Source organism: Apostichopus japonicus, chromosome 22 (genome assembly GCF_037975245.1).
Source record: "Apostichopus japonicus isolate 1M-3 chromosome 22, ASM3797524v1, whole genome shotgun sequence".
NCBI lineage: Eukaryota > Metazoa > Echinodermata > Holothuroidea > Aspidochirotida > Stichopodidae > Apostichopus > Apostichopus japonicus.
The window spans coordinates 5089989-5107512 of record NC_092582.1 but is presented as its reverse complement, the minus strand read 5'-3'; the positions used below and the strand labels follow the sequence as shown (position 1 = coordinate 5107512).

At 38.4% G+C, this 17524-nt stretch overlaps 1 protein-coding gene across 1 annotated transcript in view; it reads left to right on the top strand.

Annotated features, from left to right (window-relative positions):
* The window catches only part of LOC139964381 (TNF receptor-associated factor 3-like), a 29659-nt gene extending 19703 nt beyond the window's left edge, over window positions 1-9956 (top strand). The window contains exons 4-6 of the mRNA XM_071965959.1: window positions 3788-3812; window positions 6376-6417; window positions 7177-9956. Of these exons, the coding sequence (XP_071822060.1) occupies window positions 3788-3812; window positions 6376-6417; window positions 7177-7911 (802 nt within the window). The 3' untranslated portion in view covers window positions 7912-9956. The remainder of the gene's footprint in view (window positions 1-3787; window positions 3813-6375; window positions 6418-7176) is intronic.
* Window positions 9957-17524: the final 7568 nt, after the last annotated feature.

The following is a 17524-nucleotide window of genomic DNA, read 5'->3' as shown; positions in this document are numbered from 1 at the left end:
ACAGTGATAGGGAATACCCGATGTTTCAACAATCTATTTATTGGAATAATTTTTAACTAGAAGGAATGTAACTTGAAATGCAATTTTGAAATGAATACTTACAATCATTAACTATACACGTGCCAGGCAAGCGTCGCAATACGTCGTTACGAGTCATTGAACTGACAGGGAACTAAACTCTGGACCCTTTACAACTATTATATAGAGTGTGTTTAAAACACTCATAAGGAACTAGGCTTAAACTCTTCACCCAGTGCTCGTATAAAAATGATGTACGGACTTTTGTAAGAAACAAAATAGCCCGGTGACTTGCTAAGCTGCTTACATGTAATACTCATAGGCTACATAATTAAACATTACTACAAATGACACTCCAACGAAAGGTATGGCTGAAAACTACAAGGGTGTATAATAAGGAACACTTATTACCAAGTACTTAATGCGCAAAAACGGTATTTTACAGATAGTACTATTCTGTAATGTGTGTATATCCTAAACGTGATGTCCTTCTACGCTTCCGTACTGTTTTTCGTTATCATTATGTTGAAATTAGGAAAACCCGAATTGTGAAAGCTTGACAAGATTGCGAAATAACTGTGTCTGGCAGTAACGGGAAACCGATAAAGGGAAGGTTTATGTTTGTTGTAAATTTAAAGTGGTTGTGTCAACTTAACTTAGGAAGAATGCCGCCGACTTAAATATAGAATAACGACGTCACGGCTCTAATGAAATAATGTCATGCTGTAATTTAATGACATCGCTCCTCAAATTTTACATTTAATGTCTTTTACAGCAACTGCATAGTCTGATATATGTCATATCCACAATACCTATAAACAGGATTTTATCCATGTACATCATTAGCGTGTGATCAAACCGTACATTGCCAATAGCTATGTTATACATGAGACAACGTTACGTCTGATTTCATTTCGAAAAGGCCTAGTCATGTTTAAGATAGGTCATGATCATATATCATGTACATAGCCGGGCTATTTACATGATGCACCAGGTATAACTACGTCTACATCGATACCTCGGCCTTTGTATAATTCATGCCTTTGTTACTTCTGTATATTATGTATGACACTTGCCGTATATTCATTTAAACAGTCGATGCCTTTTGTCAACGGTGTCATTAAGGAGATACAGCACATTCACAATTGTTGGTTTCACTTATTGCAAAATGAATATATAATGAATATATAATGCATATATATGTATGCATATATATACATACATATATATGCATTATATATAAATAAATATATATATATATATATATATATACTGCAGAGAATATTTGCATTAAAACTTTGTTTATTTAAATAAAATGCTATGATCAAATTCGAAATGATGAAACGATCATTGCATTTTTTAAATACACTTACAATGATACCTTGAACGACAGTCTGTAACATCATCCGCGAAAAGCGTCGCAAAACGTCGCAAGGTGTGTCTAGGCTATAGGTTAATCAAGAATCAAGAATTGTACACCCACGTCGGTAAATAGCTCACGTGTCAACATTACGGATACTTGTACAAAACAGAAAGTTTCGAAGGTTCTTATTTGCATGTTATGATCAATTGTATTATAAATGTGACAGAACTCCAATTAAATGAAGGAATACTGAAAATCACAAAAACATGCACGCAATTGCGTGATAAGGACTGTAACATTGGGGGGGGGGGGGGGTGTGCGCAAATAACTGGTCAGTAATTCATTATTCGGTTCGACTTTAAAATCGGACCTCAATTAAATAATTCAGAGAGCGAGCATATATCAAACCCGTAATGAATGCAACATTTTACGAGATGTTGCTTATCAACTATACTGTACGTTTACGAAACGGGGATTACCCCATACGTATGGCGCAATCTCGACATGACGTACATTTAATATACCTTTATATTATAATTAGTATAGAACTCAACGGCTAGTACATGTAACAGAGATATATAACGATATTAAACTGACAAAGAACCCATAGTCAAAATGCTGGTACGCCAGCAGCGCGATTTGTGTCTCAGAAAGTAATACGACCCTTATTAATTTTGGTAATAGCCATTTTTGTGACAAAACGTTGACTTGATAATGGTAAAGGTGTATAGATATAAAGATACAAAGTTGAGTTTCCTCAGGAAAAAAAAAACATGTTACTCAGGCTAAACTACATGATCGGTAATTGATCTAGTGTATTTCATCAAGTCTGCAAAGTTTTTGCCATTACAGTGTTTTAAACCTTGACCATTTTAGTCTGATTCAGCAGAACTTGCCACTAATGTAAACGTTACTATCTGCAGTATTAGAGCGTTTATGCTATGCATAATAGTGCATGATCATCTATAGGCCTATGGTAACAGAACCTCATGATCATGTTTTCATTGCAAACAAGATAAAGGCGGGGAAATAGAATATTCCACTTCGAACGAGGGATGAACTTTTGTACTGTCCTACGGTGGTGATGAAGAGACATGTTTAGATTACGACATAGCCAACATGTGTGGTTTCCGTAACATCTTATATACGTCAAAGATGAACTATATCGTAGGCCTACTGTTCAAAATTGAATAAAATGGTGACGTGAAAACCTCATTATGCATCGGATGTCGACCGTCTAAACATTTAGTTTACTTCTATTATATAGTAAATAATCATTACAATGGGAAATTCTTACCTGAATTTTTGGGCCGTTCGCAGAGTACAATGAATTGAAAAAAATCAGGCCATAACATCGCTTGTGTTCATCCAAACCAGTATATTGGTACGCATGCGCTGGCGGGTGTATTGCCCTTTCCGTTCATGACGGTATATTAGGATGTATGCTGGACGACAATATACTGTATGCCTAGCACCTTTACCGACGGCATTACGAAATATATCTGACTATATAGTTCCTCTTTCTTTTTCAAATAAAGTTTCCGCAGCAGTGCGTATGGCAAGCCGTTTTAACATTTACCCCATATTTTACTACTACATATTTTAACTACTATTTTATAGTAAATAATCATTTCAATGTGAAATTCTTACCTGAATTTTGGGCCTTTCGAAGAGTACGAGGGATTAAAAATCAGGCCATAACATCGCTTTTGTTCATCCAAACCAGTATATTCAGTGAGACGCATGCGCGGGCAGGTGTATTGTCCTGTCCGTTCATAACTGTATTCATTTACTGAAGTCGAATTGTATTCTACTTAAGTAAAATAGAGGCCGCCAATATCGTCCAATTTCCTCAATTAAAATTGAATTCTACTTAAGTGAAATGGCTTTTATTTTTTACTTAATTAAGTGAAATAGAATTCTACCTAAGCTATATAGAATTCCACTTGGTAAACTAGAATTCAACTTTAGTCATATGGCATTTCACTTTAGTGGAATGCATTTCACTTAAGTATTATTAGGGGGTAAATGTTCAAACGTCTTTTATGGCGTCTTTTATGATAATAAATGCATCCGACATTCTCTCCATAAAAATAGCTCAAGCAGTGATTTTTTGAGCGATGATCATGATTGCACAATCGTATGCAAAATTATGATGTTGCACACCAAGTAAATTAGAAATTAGCCACTGGGAAGGCCGCTTCAAATTGTTTTTCCCATCCATGATATGGCCAGTGGCCAATGTCTAATTTTTAACACTGGTTGAGAGTGAAATATGGATTGAACCATTCTCGTCGACGAAGCCTGCTCTAACCAAACAGTTCTTTGCAGGCAGCTATTATCAAATGTGCAACCTCAACTTAACTTTTGAAATCATCTATACTTCTTTTATTAATTTATCTACAGATCATTCAACTCTTCCGACGAGATTGTAAGTATACCATTATTTTTTGATATATGGCATAGTTAAATATCAAACACCAACTTAAGTTGACATCTTTCTATTATATATATATATATATATATATATATATATATATATATATATATATATATATATATATATATATATATCAACACGTACAATGCCCAACACGAGATGCCGCAATCCTGGACCTCTGTTTTTCAAACGTGAAGGGGGCTTATACAGCTAAACCGATTACCAAACTGGGAAGATCTGATCATGACATGATCCTGTTGCAACCAGCGTACCGACCTATTGTTCAGAGACAGACACAAAAGCTACTTACCGTCAAACAATGGAGCCCCGCGGCCATCGAGGATCTACAAGCTTCGCTGGATCTCACTGATTGGGACGTATTCATCGACGCTTCATAGGACATCGACGAGCTCACCCAAACAATCACGGATTACGTTAATTTCTGTGTTGACTGTACGGTGCCGGATAAACAGATCAAGGTGTATGCCAACAACAAGCCCTGGATTACCAAGGAGGTTAAAACGATCATCAACAAAAAGAAGAAGATTTTCGGGCAAAACAACCGAGATGAGCTGAGGGCTGTGCAAAAAGAACTTGACAGGGCAATAAAGAAAGGAAAGGACTTATACAAGTGTAAAATAGACAGTCACTTTACTGGAAATAATATGAAAGAGGTTTGGGCGGGTATACGACTGATGAGTTGCTACATGAAAGACAATAGATCGACTGATAAACTCCCAAACACTTCCCGTGAATATGCAAATGAGCTTAATGTTTTTTACAATCGGTTTGATCACCTAGATTTTTCACATGAGATTGGTGAGTTACGGGAAATGTTATCTATGCAGTCGTATCCTGAGCAGTTTTTAACTGTTACTGCATGCAGATGAAGTGCGTATTGAATTTTCTAAACTAAACGTATCAAAAGCAGATGGCCCAGATGGATTACTACCCCGTGTTCTCAAACTTTGTTCAAATCAATTGTGTAACATATTTGCAGTTATTTTTAACATGTCATTTAATACTCAGACAGTACCGACACTTTGGAAAAGGTCGTGTATCATTCCGATCCCTAAGAAAAACAGTATTGCGTGCATGAATGACCTACGACCTGTTGCTCTGACTTCAGTGGCAATGAAAACGTGTGAACGTCTGGTCCTGAGGCATCTAAAACCAATGGTTGATGAGTTTCTAGACCCCATGCAATTCGCCTATAGGTCGAACCGGAGTACAGAAGATGCAATCCTATATAGTCTAGAGTCACTGTATTCTCATGTAGGGCACACCACCTTGGGTAACTCAGTCCGTATACTGTTCTTTGACTTTCGTCAGCCTTCAATACTATACAGCCCCATATCCTTGCCAACACACTTCTGGAAATGAATGTGCAATGTGATTTTATTAATTGGATACTTAACTACCTCACAAACAGGCCCCAGTATGTTTCCATAAGGTCATCGGGTTGTAATTCTGACGTCATCTTCTCGAATACAGGAGCACCCCAGGGTACTGTTATGGCCCCATTCCTTTTCACTCTCTACACAGCAGATGCCAGGTCATCTGCCGAGAGTTGTTCTCTCGTCAAATTTGCAGATGACACTGCCCTGATTGGGTTGATGACGAAAGATGATGACACCCAGTATGTTGAGCAAATCAGAGATTTTGAGAAATATTGTGAGAGCAATTTCCTGGTTTTAAATGTTAATAAAACAAAGGAAATGGTAATAGATTTCCGTAAGTATGGGTTTATCCCGAGTCCTGTCCGTATTAAAGCCCATGATGTTGAGCGGGTGGATCACTATACATACCTAGGGGTTGTACTGGATAACTCCTTGTCCTGGCATAGCCATGTTGATGCCACACTTAAGAAACTTTACTCTAGAATGCACTGCCTGCGTAAAATGAAAACTTTTCAAATTGATGAACGTATTCTGACTATGTTTTATACTTCCACCATTTGTGGGGTATGGAAATACAATTTGATTTCTTGGGGCGGGAATGCGAGAAAGGAAGATCAGAACCGTATAGACTCTTTAATCCGTCAGGCGGGCCGCATAATTGGCAACAGCCAACCCTCTTACTCATCAAGTTATACCCATCTACTCCAACATAAATTAGACATGATTTTGGATGATGCCGACCACCCACTGCATGGACAATTTCAGAATGCAGTGATTCCTCGGAGCGGGAGGATGAGGCTGCCGACAGCCAAAACCAATCGTCACCTCTCCTCATTCGTCCCACAGTGCATCAGAATCCATAATCAAAATTACAATCGCTAGTGTTCTTGCCCTCTGGTTACACCTTCACTGTTTTTGTCATACTTAGTCTTGCCATTGTTGGACTTTGTAATTTTATTGTCTTATTGTTTTATGTGAGTCAATTTCCATGTGCTGTATTTTAATGTTATATCCATCTTATTCTGTACATCGAGCATTTAATTACCCGAAATGGGTTTAATAAAGTGAATCTTATTATATCTTATCTTATATATATATATATATATATATATATATAAATTTAAAAATTTATAATCATTCTCTTATTCTTGCAGCTGACCAGCATTTATACAGATCTTTCGAAGCTGACTATAACGGTAAGATACTAACTAGTATATAGGGACAAATGTCTAAATTTCGTTTTCACTTCAATGGAATGTGCGTTAACGGATGATCGCATAGTCTCAATACCTAACTTATCCCCCGTTTTCTGTGTCCATCTCCCACAGTGAAATTCGCCGAATTTCAAGGGTGGGGGAGGGGGAATTATACGTTACCCTCGAATGATTTAGGAAGAGGCATGCGACCCTTGATGAATGGGGGCCCGGCCGGAAAGAATGGTCTAAACTCTTCCCCGACTTAATATAACATTCCACAACAGAACATTTTATTATCGAAGTGAAGGTAAGGATATAGGGGTGGGGGTGGGGCAAATAATTCCTTGCCCCGGAGCCGGGCCCTTCTGCTCCAAATAAAACATGTAATATTTGTTCATACAACCGTAGTCATAATTAACAGGCCAGAAGTGTAATGTGTTCCGACTCGATAAAATGTCGAACATTATTCGATCAAATTGACTTCATTGCAAGGTTAGATTCTGTTCGGTATTCCTACTTTGTAGGTTAGTTTCCTATGTATTATCGCTACGCTGAGACATATACTCTTAAATAGAACACATGTGAAAATTCTGATACATTACCACCATCCTCCGAGCCTGTACATTCGCCATCGATCATTTTACGAAATGCAGCTTATTGTGGATGTTGATATTGAAATTATACTTTATTTAAATTTCTGATTGATGATCTAATTTTACTAGAGTTTATTATTTTATTTACGATCTTAATTGAAAACAGGAAAACGGGAGGAGTGAGGCGTTCAACACATTAATTCCAAATTCCATGAAGACATTACTTCGAGGTCTCTGTGCCACTCGAGAGTCGACCAAAGCTCAATGTCAGGTTTTGATCCAACTTCAAGAGTTATTGGAAAAGAAAGGCAGCGAGGTGAATGATCTGGAAAAGTTATTAAAGGAGGTCCTAAGATTGACGCGAGAGCTGAGGAAAGACTTGGTACAAGTTGAGACGAAGTTGGCAATGCACGATGCTACCTTAGCAGGGTTTTGGACGGCGTTTGAAGTTTCGCGTAACGGGGTTCTTTTGTGGGAGATTAACGGTTACAAAGAGAAGAAACAAGAAGCTATATCTGGCCTCCGAACCTCTTTCTACTCCGAGGGTTTCTACAGCGACCCCCATGGTTACCTGATGTGCGCGCGTGTTTACCTTAATGGCGACGGAGTCGGTAAACAGACTCATCTGTCTGTCTTCTTCGCGATCAAGAAGGGGAAATTCGATGATATCCTAAAATGGCCGTTCGGTTTGAGGGTTCAATTCAGCCTGTTGCACCAAAACGGTGGTGACCCTCTCACCGACGCTTTTAGACCCGACCCAAACAGCTCATCCTTTAAGAAACCGACAAGAGAGAGCAACATAGCATCCGGTTGCCCAATGTTTGCATCCCAGCAAGACGTTGAAAACGGGGGATACCTTAAAAATGACAAAATTTGGATAAAAGTCACTGTAGGGCAGTAAATCAAATATGTATTACACGCTTTCGTCAATGGTTCGATGCAGTCGGTATTGATTTAAGCTATATTGTTTTTCTTAAATGGTAAGTATTCCAACTGCAAGTATCCATGCTTTGACTTATTATGGTTGGTTTCACAGGACTTAGAAGGTAGAATGATCTACCATGCAAGTATAGGCTATCTGATGGTAGCAATCAAAATAAACTGATTGGTTCCATATCTAAGTTAATATGTGGCTAGGCGACATAATCATCCAATTGGAAAAGTAAATGATAAGGCAATGTATGTGTGCTTTGTTCATTACATGGAGTATCGCTTGCCTTTAATTCGTACTGTATCTCACGCAATGTGTGATGTAGGCTACAATGCTGCACTTCGATAATATGTGTCATTCCTGAATTAACTATTGTTTTAAACTTCTACGCATAAGCACTAACGAAGTATACCCAGGGTCAAACCTATAAGTAACAAGTCCAAATTATTTCTAGAGGAGGCTTAAGTTATCGTGAGTTTATATCCTGTCGTGTTTTAGCACAACAGAATAGTCTATATAAATTAAGATACTTCCTAAGTCTAAGGAATCGTGAAGAATCGAGTCGCACGACACGACACGACACGACACGACACGACACGACACGACACGACACGACACGACACGACACACCACTTGGATGAAGTCGAGCCATTTGTTTAACTGAAGTCAAATGATCTACGAGTTTAATGTGTTCGAGTAAAACTGCGACGCGTCTGTCGGTATATTTAATTAATGTTAATTAGTTTGTTTATTTCAGTCTGAGACAGATGATACTGTCTTTGGCGCTTAATTGACATAGTAACGATTAAGTTCGAATCAGAGGCGGATTGGGCAATCGGTTTACCGTCACGGAACCGGTCCGCCGGTGGTTTCGAGACGCCGAAGTGGTCGCCACGTTGACGTGCCGGTCACGAAGGGTGCTAGTGTTATCCGAAACGATAAATGCTTGGCTTGAATTGCTTCACGGTCCGGAGTCGATGAAATGCGTAACAGTTTCACTTAGCAGTAGTAATTAATCACAGGAAGATCGTCGTGCTGGAATCTCATTGATACTGCAGGCTTAGCAAGCGTAAGTCCTTTTGAAGGTCTACGGACACGTAGCCAATTTGCCCCACGTTAAATACATATGTTGTGTGTGTACAATGGTTTGTGTTTGAAGGAAGTTGCCACGCAGGGGCCTCAATAAGTTTCGAAGTCTTGGGTGGGGCTTGCACGACAAAAATCTGTGTCCCGACAAAGCCTAAAAAACGCAACAACTCTATAACTTCCCAAACGAAAATTCCTCATGGATACTAATGGATGCTGGCGCCGCTCTAAAAGCAATTAATCTATTTTCATTCTCATAATCACCCGGAATGTCGTAGTTTTATGTCAGTAGTAGTCTCTGAAAAGTCAAGATTTCTGCCAAAACTATATAACAGTTTTGAATATCAAATGTTGAAATTTTGAGATCATACGATTATAAAATTGTGAGATAAAACATCACATTTTCGAGATGTAGCGTCGACGATAAAACGTCTAGATTTCGGGTTAACGTGCCGAAAATATTGTGGTAAAACATATTTTTGTCTCGAAATCACTCATGCCCAAAATGTCATATTTTGGGCATAAAATGCGATGTGTCGAGATAAACCACCCGAATGAATAGCAAAAGTTTTATTTTTATATAAAAACGTCGGAATTTTTAGTTGATTTATTTCCAGTATAAAAATAAATATTTATAAAAAGGATATCAAAATTCAAAATGTACATTTCGAAAATTGAAGATGAAGTAGTAAAAAGTTCATTTAACATAAAATTAAAATATGAATATTTGTATAGAAAACTACATATTAAAACGCATTTACTGATTAATAAAATTACAATAAAGGTTTAACTTTGCCATTTTGAATATATATAGCAGCTTGGTATACAAATGAATTTTTGTAAGCACATATTCTGTTTTGGGAATTATTGTCTTGTAGTTTCGTAGATTATAGTTAGTAGTTTTCAATAGAGATGTCCATTCATGTGAAGTCGATGATTTTCATTTTTAGAAATATTCGTACTTACTCTTATAAAATCATTTTTGGCAGTATCATTTACCTTCGCTATCAAAATTTTAAAGTCAAGTTTAAACACTAATGGACGCTGACGGCTGACGGCTGACGCAGCCGCTCTAAAAGCAATTAATCTATTTTCACTCTTATAATCAGCTGAAATATCGTAGTTTTATGTCAGTAGTAGTACCTGAAAAATCAAGATTTCTGTCAAAACTAAATAACAGTTTTGATGATCAAATGTTGAAATTTTGAGATTATACGATTATAAAATTGTGAGATAAAACATCACATTTTCGAGATGTAGCGTCGACTATAGAACGTCTAGATTTCGGGTTAACGTGCCGAAAATATTGTGGTAAAACATATTTTTGTCTCGAAATCACTCATGCCCAAAATGTCATATTTTGGGCATAAAATGCGATGTGTCGAGATAAACCACCCGAATGAATGGCAAAAGTTTTATTTTTATATAAAAACGTCGGAATTTTTAGTTGATTTATTTCCAGTATAAAAATAAATATTTATAAAAAGTTCATTTAACATAAAATTAAAATATGAATATTAGTATAGAATTTAGTCTTAGTATAGTATAGTATTAGTATAGACTATGTGTGATCATCGTTGTGTAAAACGATTACCCTAGAAAGGGAACAGATAATACACGTGATCTTAGCCAAAAGGCCAAGGAGTGATTACAACTGCTTTACTATGTACTGGCTTGAGTTCGCAACGCTGGACAAATAACTTGCCACTTGATATTGAACCGAAACTGAATGACATGAGCTGAGAGTGATCTGAATTTATTGGACTCGAAATGGCTGCTCTATTAAATAAACCGAGCATAGTTGGCGGATGGTGTAATGTGCTATGACGAAGTAATATGTCTACTTTGTCTACAACTTTCAACTGCAAAATCGCTATTTCCCACATATTGTGTACAGAAAAGAGCTAATGATCCGTGTGCCATATGTAGACAGCTACAGCTCCACCAAGAATAACGAATCTGGAACCACGATGCGAAATTGACGACTCGAACTGCCGTGCATGGTGCATGCCGGGAAGTAGATGATATCCAGAACACTGCAAATGATTTGCAGATTAGCGATAATAAAGAGACATGCAGATGAAGGATGGGTAATGGTTTACCTGACCTCTCGTGTGTCAAACAATAAAGATGCATGTTGCATGAGGCACAGTGGATCCTTCTCTATCTAAACAGTTAGTAACTATGTTTGTAGTTAGAACTAATGTGTGAAAGTCGTTCTAACATCCAGAGATGGTTGGATCAATCAGTGTCAATTGGAGATTTGTGTCCGAAATATGACTACGATTAGAAACACTCTTCCGATGAACCAACACTGGTTTATTACAGAAAGTGAAACCAATATGACGGACTCTGGAAAAGCAACAGTTTCTACTCCTATTGAATGTTCCGTCAGTGAAAAAACCTATAATAGACTCCTTTGCGATCAATTGACAAGATATACACGACGCACCAACTGATGGTGGCGCTCCGATTAGATGGTGTCCCTGGGAATCCATAAATACAGAATATGAAATTTTCGTCTTAATATTGCTTGGAATGTATTTCCTTTTGATGCTCAGTATTTCCCACACGACCATTTTTTGCTAACCGTGTTCCATTTTTGATTATAACATTTGACATATCGGTGTCATTACCCCAATGTAAGCATTTTATTTTTGCAATTATATCTAGTAGGCCTATATAGGTTTGTAGTGACTATAGTGTGTGTGTGTGTATATAAATATATATATATATATATATATATATGTATATATATATATATATATATATATATATATATATATATATATATATATATATATATATATATATATATATATATATATATATATATATATATATGGGAAAATCAAGAACATTGCACAAACTTCCAGCCACCACCGGGCTTCGAACCTGGGCCTCCTCTTTATATGCGGACACCCTAACCGCATATTCATTGGTCTTGATTTTCCAACTCATTACGATTTCAATTATATTCAGTTTGCCTTTGTCGTTAACCTCCATTTCATTAACATTTCATTGTATATATATATATATATATATATATATATATATATAAACGCTCAGAAACTTTCTCTTGACCTAAATCTGTTCTATCGACGCTTACGTCTCCGTGAATTTTTTGCCGACGAAAATGGCAATAACACCACGCAAGAAACCAACGACTTGCATTCCAATTTTAAGCCAAAAAGCTCGTGGAATCCACCCAAGGCCCATTGTGCGCCTCTTGAATCATTTATTTCGGCCATTGAAGAGGATGTCAAAACACACACCTCCGCCCCATACTTCCGCGACAATCTCAACAAAACTGAGAGACAGGCCATTCATGAACTGCGGAAGCGCGATGACATTGTCATCAAGCCAGCCGACAAGGGTTCTGCAATTGTCGCTATGGGCAAACAATTCTACAGAGAGGAAGCCAACAGACTACTCGGCAACCCTCAACACTACAAACTCCTGGATTCTGATCTAACTCAAGAAATCACACAAAACGTGAAAAGAGTCATCCAAAAGATAGTCTCTAACGGTTCCATTGACCGCAAGTTAGGCCAAAACCTCCTGGAAAACGACCCAAAACCTGGTCGCTTTTATTTTCTGCCTAAAATTCACAAGGAAGGCAATCCCGGGAGGCCCATAATATCGGGTAATGGCACAGCGACTGAAAAAATTTCCAAATTCGTGGATCTCCTCATCCAACCTCTCGTTTCGGCCCTACCGTCCTATGTGCAGGACACTACGGATTTCATCCGGAAAATTGGGGAAATAAAAAATCTTCCCTTATCTTCTCTGTTAGTTACCTTGGATGTGTCTTCGTTATACACAAATATCCCTAACGAAGAGGGCATTTCGGCCTGCACAAAAGCATTCAAACCGATACGTGGCAAAACCCCCACGAAGAAAGAATTGGCCGAATTAATGCAACTTATCTTGACCAACAATAATCTGGTATTTGGCAACAAACACTACCTCCAAATTCATGGCACCGCAATGGGTACCAAAATGGCACCGTCTTTTGCCAACATCTTTATGGGAAACCTCGAGAAAGAATTTTTATCTCGACAAAACTTGAAACCACACACGTGGTTACGTTACATTGACGATATCTTTATGATATGGACCCATGGTGAGGCTAATCTAAAACTCTTCATTGATGACATAAACTCGTTTCATCACACTATCAAATTCACTGCTGATTTTTCTGGGCATGGCGTTCACTTTCTGGACACCACCGTGACCCTACAAAATGGTTCACTCAAAACAGACTTGTTCAATAAACCTACGAACAAGCACAACTACCTCTTACCAAGCAGTTGCCATCCACGTCACTGTACCAGAAATATTCCGTACAGTCAAGCGTTGCGCATTCGACGCATTTGCTCCTCTGAAGTCGATTTTGATTCACGCACTAAAGAACTGTCACAACACCTCCTAAACAGACAGTATTTTCGGGGTACTATTGAAAATGCCATCAAAAAGGCTAAAAGCAAACCCCGTACCGAAACATTGACGTACAAAACTCGTCAAACCAGTTCCAAAAGGGTACCATTGGTTACTGAATTCCACCCTGGTCTCCCACCACTGGCTTATATCATTCAGAAGAATTTTCACCTACTTCAAGGCACCGAACGCCTGAAATCAGTATTCCCAGAATTACCTGTCATCGCTTTTAAAAGACGCAGCAACCTACGGGATATCTTAGTTCGGGCATCCTTTCGGGATGACACCCCATTAGGGGAAAGCAAAACAGAAACTACAGGATCATCGCCCTGTACACAAAATTGCAAAACGTGCTTACTTGTCGATTCGACCGGGGCCTTTCAGAGCAACCAAACCAAACGCACGTTCCAAATTCGGCACAAAATTAACTGCCTATCCAAAAATGTCATTTACCTCATCTACTGCAATATTTGTAACTTACAATACATTGGAGAGTCAAAAAACACTCTTAGAATGAGAATGACACAACATAGATCGGCGATCAAAACAAAAAAGATCAACCAACCTGTTGCAAATCACTTCAATCTCCAAAATCATTCAATTGAGAATTTGCGTGTTATTGCCATTGACCAGAACGATTCTTGGACAGATAAATCTAGGAAAGCGAAAGAAAATTTCTGGGAACTAAACCTAAAGACCACGGCACCATTCGGTTTAAACATCAGAAACGATTTGCCGTCCCAGATAAACCAAAACAATTCCTTTACAATTACGACGGAATCGGATTAAAATAATCCGACGCGGATTAAAATAATCCGAATTTCTAAAACTTCTGCTCTATTCAGCAGAAATCAGTAAGTCGCTTTGCCTTTACAACCATGCCGACATCTTCTCTATAAAACAGTTTCAATTCCTGCTACTCCTTGTCACTTTCGGTGATCATGCACTGAAGAAGAGCTAGTTTTGCTCGAAAGCTCTGCAAAAACCAAACATTGGCTGTTTTACTTCCAATCACTTACCTAATTCAATTATTGTATCTCACTCGAGATCCAGCCTTTCTCTAAATGCAGCATAGTTGTTTAACAGTTTTTCCGTTATTCCTATATATATATATATATATATATATATATATATATATATATATATATATATATGTATATGTATATGTATATGTATATATATATATATATATATATATATATATATATATATATATGTATATATATATATATGTATATATATATATATATATATATATATATATATATATATATATATATATATACATATTAATATTAATATTACATATAAACGTGTTGTTCAAACTTAACTACATAAATATGAAACATGAATGTATGTAACTAGATTGCTATAGGTTCTGACATTTGTTTCAATATAAAAGATTAAATAAGAAAATTACATAGTTATATATTTTTTAAATGTCAAAAATATTTGCTTATATATTGTTATTCATATGTGTGGTGTAACGTTAACATATATTCAAGAAGAGTATACTCATTGTTTCCCTCGGCGCAATGTGAGTTTTGTCGTCTCTACCTCTAAATCTACTAAAATTGCTGCACGAAATGATGGCAGATCCAACAATAGTGCACCGTACTTAAGCTTTTCGTACCGGACACGGGAGGGGGAAGGGGGGGGGTTGCATACCCAACTGAGAGTGTTTGCACCCTTGACGTCTCCTTGCACCCTGCAGCCAGCAACAGGTAGGTATCTCCCCCCCCCCCCCCCCCTCGGATTGGAATACTCCAACATGCCTCTATGTTTAACCAGCAAACAAATAATAATAATACGTAAAAATAAATAAAACGCTAAACGCAACCCGTCACTGGATAGCTGGCACATTGGCCATTCATAGCAACTCTACTTTTCCGTATCATGACCATGTAGATTGTTTTGCAATGAGAGTCCGACGGAAGTTTTCGTCACTCTGTAAACAAACTCCTCTGTACTAATGTAGTAAACAATTTTCGTACGTTCCTCTTCGAATGTCTTATGTGGCGTAAAATTGCCTCAATTTTACCAATTTTGCACCACGTTCTCTTCCATTTATCCTCCTCAACATCCAATGATAACTTAACCAAAAAGATGTTCTCATTGTGCTTTTTGGCACTTTCCATTTTCCACTCGGGGCGGATTGAGGTAGATTCTATATAGGGTATGCGACTTTGTATGAATTGCCATCTCGTACACATTCAGAGATATTGGTACGTGTGAATTGCCATTACGTACCCAGTTACGCACACAGAACTTGAGTATATATAAGCTACTTCCGGCTTGTCGCTTGCAGCATATTTGAAGACCAACAGCTCACCCAAAAGAGTCTCTACTATAGAGTCTCAATGAAGTGCCCAATTCCTTTTTCCAGATTGTAAGAAATTCTTAAAATAAATTTTTAAATAATGCGGAATGGAAAGCGAAAAGGCATTTTTAACCATGGTTTTATAAAAACATAAGTAAAAAACAAAAACAATTGGTTGCACGAGACAGTTTTTATCTGCTCAATCTGTACTGCACGGACGTAATAATACTCAGGCCTTTCACTGCACAAGTATGCAACCCGTAGGATGCAACCCGTAGGAGTTTTCATCGATCATTATTAGATCACCGCCAGACTGCGTCTGTCCATTGGCATTTCACTGTCAGTGACAGAGAATGATGAGCGGTATATCCTATATGGCCTGCTTAACAGTGGCGGAGCGTCCACACAGTCAGGGGGGGGGGGGCGAATGCCCCCCCCCCCCTGACGGACTCAAATGGACTGCTGGCGCCCTTTTCAGCTCTTTACCACTTTTTACTTATTCGCGATTATTGAATTTTTTTGATTGCGCTCTCATCTACATATTGACATTTGTCACATTTTGTTGGTATAATTTGGCAATGACACCAATTCATTTTTCGTTTATCTGCAAATTAGCCAGGCCTGGAAAGGGTCATTTCCGGCGATCTAGGGAGTATCTTTACTCAAAAAATTTTGGTACGCTACGCGCCAACCTGTGGTGGCGCTCCGCTTAGATAGTGTCGAAAGCGCCCCTACAGACCATTCTCGCCCCTCCTGACCAAAACCCCTAGCTCCGCCACTGCTGCTTAACATAGCTACAAGTTAACCACGGCCGGTAGTACTAGAATAGCTTTAAAGTTATCGTTGTAACTTAAATGCTACATTAGTAACTAGGCGTAGGCTATATCCAATTGACAATTGCTAGGATACGAAACATGAATTCAACTCAGGAATGGTGATAACATACGTTGTTGCAATGGGAATGAGATGATTGTCTGCTTCAGTGGCGTAGGAAGGTACTTTTGAGTGGGGGGGGGGGGCTGAAGACTGATGGCCGACCTGGGGGAGGGGTCTAAGGGGAGGGGGTGTCCCCCTCCCCTTTGGATTTTTTTTGCATTTCCAGGGGGCCTCAGATGCAATTTGGTGCAATATAGCACACTTCAACCCACCCACTCCATTTTGTATATAATTTTGCATTTTCACCTGGCCTTAGATACAATTTGGTGCTCCAAATGAGATTTTTTCTCATTTGGAAATGAAAAAGGGGTTTTCTGACATGCGGAGCGGGGGGCGGAATGATACTTCCGCCCCTCCACATTTTTCACTGGGCGGGCTGGCGCCCCCCAGCCCCCCCGGTTCCTACGCCCTTGGTCTGCTTTATATTGCTGTTTGTGTCCTAGTGTGGGCAAGAGTTGGTTTTGCCTTTCTTTGTTGTTTCACTACTGCTTCAGCATCTGTAGCCATATAAAAATGTTAAAGGGTGTGAAGACTCGCGCATAAAGAAACGTCTAATGCCGGTTATCTGATCTAGTTTCGAACCGTGAGGTGTAACAGAAGTGTTAGATTACACCATCGATCCCAGAAAATACACACACAGCTTGCTACCGTCAGTAATTAGACACTAGTGTACAGTCTGTACGTACAGCTGCGGTCAATACCCACAGCACAGTGTACAAACGATACAGCGATGGACATCTCAGGCCCAGCTAAAGATAACAAGATATCACGTTCCATTGTGACTGTCTGCATTTTGGAGCG